Source organism: Seriola dumerili, unplaced genomic scaffold (genome assembly GCF_002260705.1).
Source record: "Seriola dumerili isolate Sdu_G_001 unplaced genomic scaffold, Sdu_1.0 BDQW01000230.1, whole genome shotgun sequence".
NCBI classification, from domain to species: Eukaryota; Metazoa; Chordata; class Actinopteri; order Carangiformes; family Carangidae; genus Seriola; species Seriola dumerili.
Window position 1 is genome coordinate 1,368,377 of NW_019174485.1, and position 8,182 is coordinate 1,376,558.

Consider the following 8,182-nt stretch of genomic DNA (forward strand, 5'->3'; position numbering starts at 1 on the left):
TTTGACGTAATTTACATTTTTACAGTAAAAATATATTCATATATGTAGAAAAAACAGGTTAAAATTCTCCAAAATGGCCCCCTAAAGGCAAGATAGCGTGTCAACTGAGATGCTGTAGCCACAAGAAAATCCACAGATAGCTGCCGTGTCTAGCTTCATTGTACTCACTTCTCTTTTAAACATTCTTTGTTGCTGAGCTGGCTAACTTCTAACCAAAGTCACTGTAGTTGAGTTCTTCAGTCCTTTAATTGCCCCCTGATTTAATAAGAGAAAAAAATATTTCCTAAAGTCTGTCTGAATTGGAAATAACTAGCAGATTAGATAGTCAATGTTTACATACAATCCAGTACAAAGAATTACATAATAAGTCCACAAAATGAGGCAAAAAGTGTATGGGAACTTGACTGTAAAAGTTGATTTCGCTTGGAGCACTTGCTTTCTCTTGTAGTGGTTCTTCTGTGCTGGTTCATCCACAGTTCTCCCTCAGTGGTTTCAGTCCTCAGCGGCCCCCTGAGCGCTGGTGATGGGAATGTTTAGTCCGCTTGCTGAAAGGGTGCGCGGGGACAGGGAGAGGAAGAACATCAAACGGTCTCCTCTCACTCAGCAAGTGCCCCCTGGGTAGACGCTTCATGAAGTGGGCCTCCCTCTGATGCTGCTTGGTCTTGGAGGCCTTCCTCGGACGGCCCTTGCGTGTGAAAGCCATATACCAGCCCTCATACTTGGCGTTCTGAAGCGCCGTGTAGTTGTTTTCCAGAACAATCTCAGTGAAGATGCAGTCTTTGCCTCGTCCTTTCCGCTGCGAAAGAAAGAAAGGGGGAGACGCTGAAATACTTTGGACAATTTCCAGGGAGCAGAAACATTGTCTTTCTTTCCATTTAATCAAATACCCTTTGAAACCTTGAGAAGCCTGCTCAGACAAATCTAAAAATCTAATTTGTTCTGGCCTCAAATGTGTCTCAACAATGTGTCACCATAAGCTGCAAAGCTGGACTAACATTTCCAAGAAACAGACAAACTTCAAGATGTTGCTGTAGTCTTAGGCAGCCACAAAACTATGAATTCCAGATTACCTTGCCGATCAGCTTCCCCCTCTTGTTCATGCATATGTAGTATCCTGTCTTCACCCCTCTAATACGAACACGACTTCCAAAAGAGTCCGTCTCCACTTCCAGTTTAGCTGCACAGACAAAACAAATCACAAATAATGAGATGACACAGTTCTGACATGGTGCAGACATGCAGATTATTATGTTACAGTGTGTGAGACAAATGAGCTTCTTTCCTCTGAATGTATTCCTTATGTGCAGCCGAGACTGTAATAAACTGGAGTTACATCATGTCATCATTAAATGGCATTAAATCGCTTTGAGGAGATCATGACCAGGGAACCAGAATCATGAAGATAGCAAATAAATTTAATGACCCGGCAGCCACCTTTAACAAAGCACGCAAGCCTTCCAAAATAGCATCAAATGATAGTGATTTCACACGGCGTGATTGTTGTTGAATGTCTGTAAATGCTGTGCTGTGATGCAGTTCAGTCTGGGGATAAAGGAGAGTGAGAATACTGCGGTCAGGGACACAGCCACAAGCACAGAGCAGCGGTCAGATTTGGGCCGGTTACAAGAGTGACACCCACTTAGGATGTGAAGCCAGTGTGTGCATGACTGACTGACTGAATCTGTATATGTGTGTGTGTGTGTGTGTGTGTGTGTGTGTGTGTGAATGTGGGTGTAAGCAGAGAAATTTAAAAGACAAAAGAGCACACAGGAGAGGCAAGGAGAGGAAAAGGTATAAAGTGAAGATGCTGACTTCACCGCTCCTTATAAATTGAGTCATACATTGAGTTGTAAAGCAATGAAAATTCCTCATAAAATCAGCCTCCAAAAAGCAGGCAGCAGGCATAGAGCAGTGGATGGATGGTGGTGGCTGTGGTGGAAAGATGGCTAGACACACCAAAATCCTTTGGTGACAGGAATTCTGCTGCCTTTAAGACAATTTTTTCCTGCTGGAAGTAAAGACAAAAAAAAAGTCCCTACTGAAGTCCATCATAACAGGTGTCAAGGACTTTCTAGACCACCAACACACTACAGAAATAAATTACCTTCATAAGGCCATAAATGATGGTAACACCGATGCCACTAACTTTGTTTACAATTTCTGCTACTGTTTCTCCTGGCTCAAATAATTTTCCGAGTGGCTGCCAAAAACGACATAATTTATGCTGCTTTTCAGCACCGCACCGCGCACCATTGAATTCAAACTATTCCCGTGTTTGTAAGGTGAACATGTTTCGTATTTTACTGTTTTCCTGAGGTTTAAAGCCATTGAAATGTAAGAAACGATGGCCTTTAGCTGTCATCGCTTTTTGATGGATCTGGCCACAGCACACGGACTTTAAGAAGTAAACTTGCTTCATAGTTTCAGAGACAATAAAAAGTGCTTTCCCTGAATGGAATAACATATGTGAACTTTTGCTCAGCTATATTATTCTATCTTAAACTGTATTTAAATATGTAATTATATATGTCACCTCAAGGAAGGTTAAACTAGGCCATTTACCAAAATGCTCAAAAGTTAATTTCGTGACATATTCTCGCGATATTCTGCATATTTTATTGCTCACGTGCTGCCGCTTCGTATTGTACTGTGGTTTAATTGATACTTAATTGTGTTATTTGTCATTATAACACACAGTCCTATCTGTTGGCTTTATTCTTCTGCCGTTTGCTTCTTACCGTGTACTGCTCCGTCGTCTCCGTTGGCGTTGACCCTCTTGTTGGCCAGGACCTGGACGTGTTTCCCGCTGGTGCGGCTGTACAGCTGGTAGGTTCGGGTCAACCGGCGGCTCATCCGGTCCGACAGCCGGCTCTGCTCGGTGACATGGTGCTTGAAATTAGGAGGAGACTGCACAGAGTTCTGTCGGACAATATGGGAAACACATGTCATGAAATATGAAATCACTTTTTAATGTCGCAGAATTTTACTTTGCAACTCAGTAAAGCCTGAAAATATTAATGTCAACTGTGAAGCTTGCCAGTCAAACGGCCAGGGCCCTGCCCTGCTGTCCCACACTTCATTATGTCATTCATCATATTTAAATAATTCATCCTGCTTTTTTTTTTTTTCTTTTACCCTCGATGATCTTTCGCCCCTTCTTGACTTCTTTTTTTTTCTCATTTCAGCATTTCTCCATCCACATGTGTTTTAACAATTACTTTTTAGGCTAGACCTTACCTCTTTTCAAGATGTTTGAATTGTTGCCAATTGCCATAGCACTCATAATAAAATGTTTTCATTGTTATTGCAGCCCATTGCAGATGTAGAGACGGTGGACTATGAGCTGCTAAGCACGGCGCCTGAATAACTGTTAAGTTTTACTTAGTTAGTTACAGAACTTTACGCAACATTAGTGATTTTTATTGAAGTGAAAATGTGAGTTACCTGTGCATAAAAGCAAAGCGCCGTGAACTGAAGTAACCTGAGGGAAAAAGGGAAAAAGTGAATAGCTCTAACCTGTTGCTGGAATTCAGTGAGTAACACAAGCAACTATATTACCCTGACACCTCTTTACTTACAGATATCCTAACCTCGATGTTCTCAGCCTCATCTTGTAATAGTTCAAATATTGCTTCATGAATACTCCACTGATTCGGTGCTGGAAGCTCTTGGAAATAAAGTTCCTCCTGGTAGGGATTTCAGCCCAGTTTTATGCCCCTCTTGTTACACATAGAAGGTGATAGCCGTGACAATTAAGAGATCCGAAACTGTCAGGGTCCCATGCGGGTAAAGGATCCACTCTCCACTCTACTGATACATGAGAAAGTCCAGAGGGTTTAAAGGCGCTGCGGTGCCAATCCAAACTGAAAGTCCGGAGAAAGTGTCGCTGTCACCAAACCACCTCCACCAAATCCGCTTCGTGTCAATCACCCACTCAGCAATGAAAGTCTTGATTAACGTTTCAAGTCGAAATAAATCCTCTCTTACTTTCTGTGACACGGCAGTGGCACTGATTTAGATTTTTACGCACGGATCTTTACGCAGGATGCGCACTAGGGATTTCCTAAGAATAAGTGATTACATTAAAAAGAAATGTTGAATGAATTCCATGAATGACAGCACGGATTTATTTGTTTTCTGTGCAGTTAAAGCAATGGTGGCACGGCTGTCTCTCTATAAGATGCGCAGATAGTAAAGCTCCAACATCAACCTTCCTCCCACACGTGTATTTCTTGTGGTTGCCTCCAGTCCGCATACAGCATCTGTCTCCCTCTACATTTAAATACTTTAACTTGCGGGAAAGTCAATATCCTCGGCGAGAGCAGGCGGAGCGTTCAGGCTGGAGCCAATTTGAAACTGAATACTTGTTAAAACACTTTGCCTATTGCTTTGCGACTATTTGCTTGCAAATCCATAAACACAACATTCATCATTTAAATGCACATAATTATCCAACCTATGAAAATAGCCACATGAAGAAGACAGGAGCTTATTTGTGGGTTAATATTCAAGTTAGATTAAAACAACATAATATATGATACATAATATGTCTTCCAAAATGTTTTACTAAGCATTTATTCACAGTCATAAACATTAATCTCATTCAGCACATGTCATTGTATTGCAGTATCTTCATACATGTAAAATCACAGTGCACTTGTTTTTCTATAAGCACAGGCATCCACATGGAAAAATTCCCTGGCATGTACTTAAGAAAATCTACAGTTACATTAACTTATTCCCTGGCTGCAGGTTAGAGGTTGGTTGGTGGTCCCTCAGGACAGACCTTGATGTACTTTTTCATCCTACATATGTAAGTAATATGTATTCCATGTGAACACATGACACAAAATGGTTTTCACATAACATCTAAAGCCTTTGCCTTGGATACAAATGCTCTCTCGCTCACAATCACTCTTCCATAACTTTTCACAATCCTGGTTTGATTTTCGAAAAGTGTGTCCTGGGCCTGGTGTGCTACTTTCACAGCATGGTTTCATACACTATATCATGCAATTATATTGTAATTATTCTTTGTGACAACAAAGCAGCAGGGTTTCCTTCAAGGGAACATGACTGTTACACATTCATCTGATAGGGAAGAAAGGGGATGGTTGTAACATGGAATACCTTGAACACTGCCTGTCAGGAACAAACTCTAAATGTGATCAGTTGCTGTTTGTGTCCAACATGTGAAGACAATGGCTGTGAATAAAGATTATCTTTTTTTTTCTCTATAACCTTAATGCCATCATCCACACACCCTCATAGTTAATAAGAGGTTGTTATGCAGTAGGCTTATGGTTGTAAAACCTTTGCAACAGAGTCATGACAGATGTTTGCAGCAGATTTTGAAGTTAAATTCAGTTTAAGTATCTGAAATGAGTGAGGAGATATGGATGGAAACGTGAAACAAATCTTACATTTAACCCCGCTCTCCCTTACTTTCACTGTTCCTGCATGTACAGATGAAATAAACATTAGGAGTGTCATTCACAACTTGAGAGTGTGACTTAATAGGCTCAACCTGAACACACAAAATGGTGTAAAAACATCAGGGACTGCCTTCTAAATCTCTTCTGTATATCTGAGTCCTCATGACACCATGAATGAGACTGATTTTAGGTGACATCAGTGCCTGGATACTCAAACTTGAAATGGAAATCGACAGAATAGGTTTACTGACTCCAAACCTCAAATCTGATTACCGTCCTAATGAGCCGAAACCGATTTTTGGACTTCGACTCTTACCTGCGAGGCTTCATAAACGCAGGCCCACGTTCTCTGTGTGAACAGTATGGGAAACTTTTGCACCCTTCACACAGAACAGCTGTAAAAGAGTAAAATATAATATATATGTAATTATGTGAGTTTGGTCAATGTCTTAGCTGTAAATCAGTCATTTTAGCCAGTGCAGGGGATTTAGGGGGTGAAAATGGACCTGCCTTATTAGTTCCAGTGGGACACAGCAACAAGTGATTTTGCCACCTGGAACAATTCAGCACTTTGTATTTTCATATTTTGACCCCTGTGAAGCAACGGTCGCACATCCTGATATGAAATCCACATGCATTATAATTAAAGCTGTTGAGTGCGTGTGTGTGTGTGTGTGTGTGTGTGTGTGTGTGTGTGTGTGTGTGTGTGTGTTTTTATGAAGACCACACAATGACTCATCAAAAGTGCCTCTTTAACTGTCTGAACCCACAAATTAGTCCACTCATGAGTCATTTAAAATAAATTCGATTAAGAAGCAGAGGAAACCTGGACTCCTCTGCATGGTTAGGCTCCATGTATTCAAAACCCACTGTAATAGTCTACATGACTCAAATTTCTCTTTTAGGTTTGGTAATCTAATACACACATTATTCTAGAGCAGAAACTTTTATTTGTATTCTCTGAAGTCACATAGCATACTGTAGCTCATGTCAGATTAGAATTGGATGAATGACGTTCCTGTGATACTGCTGACTGGTGTTGGTTATCAGTACAGGGATTTGGTGGAAATCATCAATATTTATTTTTGTTGTCTACCTTTTAGAGGACATGAATATATAAATTGGTACCAGACTGCCTACTTATATTTCTGTTTGATTCAAAATAGATAAAGATTCAAATAAATCAACCAAACCCATCCACTAAATGTTGATCTGTTGACAGGCAGATCAGTCTCTTAATTTAGTAAGAACAACACTATTTTACTGCAAGGTGGCTTTTTTTTCTGTGACATACTCGCCAGCTTGCATCTTTGTCTACTCTTGTCATGGCCTTGGGTCATGTCAGCCAAGACAGGACAATGACAGAAGTCATCTGTCTTTATTGCTAGGAAAGCTACATTTGGATACACAGGATACATTTGAGGAGTATTTGTAAAAATGTTAAGATTTGTAAATATGTATGTTGATAAAAAAACAGTTTCAGGTCTTTTATTTTAGGCAAAATGTACACAAAAAAGGGTCTGTTTCTGACAAAGTGACTTGGCTTGTTTATTTGTGATTCTATGCAATCTGTGTTTTTTTTTTATTTTTATTGATTAGTATACATTTTTTGTCTGGCAGTCAGTCGTGTGAAGAAAGAGAAGTTTTCCGATAGAAGAGTAATATTGATTTTATTGACAAGTGCCACTTGTACTGATATAGAAAATCCACTGGTATCTTTACTGAATCTGATCTGTGTTATTAAAGGAATACATTGGTCCACTCAGTATAAGTCTATGCCGTTTGCCTGGGGAAGTCATGACTCCAGGAGATCACTGCACCCACTCAAGAAATAGTCCTTTGCATAACCCTGAGTGAAACTACAACATGTCATTTTAAGTCTCAGTTTTGTTTTTTTTTTTGCCATAATTAAAGCGGCTATTTGTAAAGTTTTCTCTGCCGCCAAACATGGTTTCTTGCTGGGAGCAGGTGGTGGTGACTGTAGCTTGAAAAGAGCTTCGGCTATTGTTGCATTTACGACAAGACAAGACAAGAGGTTATAATACGCAATCTGAGCAACACTCTTCAAGGCAGATTGGAAGCTACAGTGAGGGATGGGCCGGGGCTAGCTGGTTAGCGTGCTAACTTCAGTAGAGGAAAAAACGTAATAGAGACAAGAGTTAACATTGGTGTTGCTTTCCACCACCGGAGACTTGGAGACTCTTGGTGAGCAAGGGAATGAACTTCTTCTAGACTGGTAAGTATACAGCTGTTAATGCTGATGCTGGCTATATAGCAATAGCAAAACTTACAAATATCTCCTTTAAACAAATATATGACACGTCAATTAGTGAGCATTAGAGGTGACATTAAGACAGAGCCAGGGGTTTCCCCCTGTTTCCAGTCCTTATGCTAAGCTAAGCTAATCGGCTGCTGATTGTAGTTTTGTATTAAATGTACAGACATGAGAGTGGTATCAGTGTCCTCATCTAAGTGAGCAAATAAGTGTATTTCCCTAAATGTTGAACTGTTCCTTTACACAACATCTTAGTATTAGCTATGTCATCCCACATACGGTATCTCCCTCACAGTCTTTGCTGCTTTAGAAGACTTGACAGAGAACATTTGGCTCAGTGATATAAAGTTGATACATCTCTTTTACTTCACTACAGTCTACAACAGCCACTTACAATTTAGAAACAATTCCATCTCTGTAAACTTAAATGACATTTGGTTAAGGTGACCTGTCGGACAGGTTTGGCTAAAAT

At 40.2% G+C, this 8,182-nt stretch overlaps 1 protein-coding gene across 1 annotated transcript; it reads right to left on the reverse strand.

Annotated features, from left to right (window-relative positions):
* On the reverse strand, positions 1–4,257 carry LOC111229280 (fibroblast growth factor 8b-like). Its single transcript, XM_022755547.1, has 5 exons — positions 3,579–4,257; positions 3,445–3,481; positions 2,739–2,919; positions 1,071–1,177; positions 1–796 (listed from the first exon to the last, which is right to left on the reverse strand). The coding sequence occupies exons 1-5, from the start codon at positions 3,635–3,637 to the stop codon at positions 500–502; spliced, it is 681 nt and encodes a 226-aa protein (XP_022611268.1). The 5' UTR covers positions 3,638–4,257; the 3' UTR covers positions 1–499.
* Positions 4,258–8,182: the final 3,925 nt, after the last annotated feature.

Excerpts from the sequence above, each read along its gene's own strand:
- LOC111229280 (XM_022755547.1), bottom strand. The coding sequence starts at position 3,637 with ATGAAGCAATATTTGAACTATTACAAGATGAGGCTGAGAACATCGAGG. Across the intron at positions 1,178-2,738 it reads AGACGACGGAGCAGTACACG|CTAAACTGGAAGTGGAGACG; the intron begins GTAAGAAGCAAA and ends TTGTCTGTGCAG. Across the intron at positions 797-1,070 it reads GGGGGAAGCTGATCGGCAAG|CGGAAAGGACGAGGCAAAGA; the intron begins GTAATCTGGAAT and ends TTTCTTTCGCAG.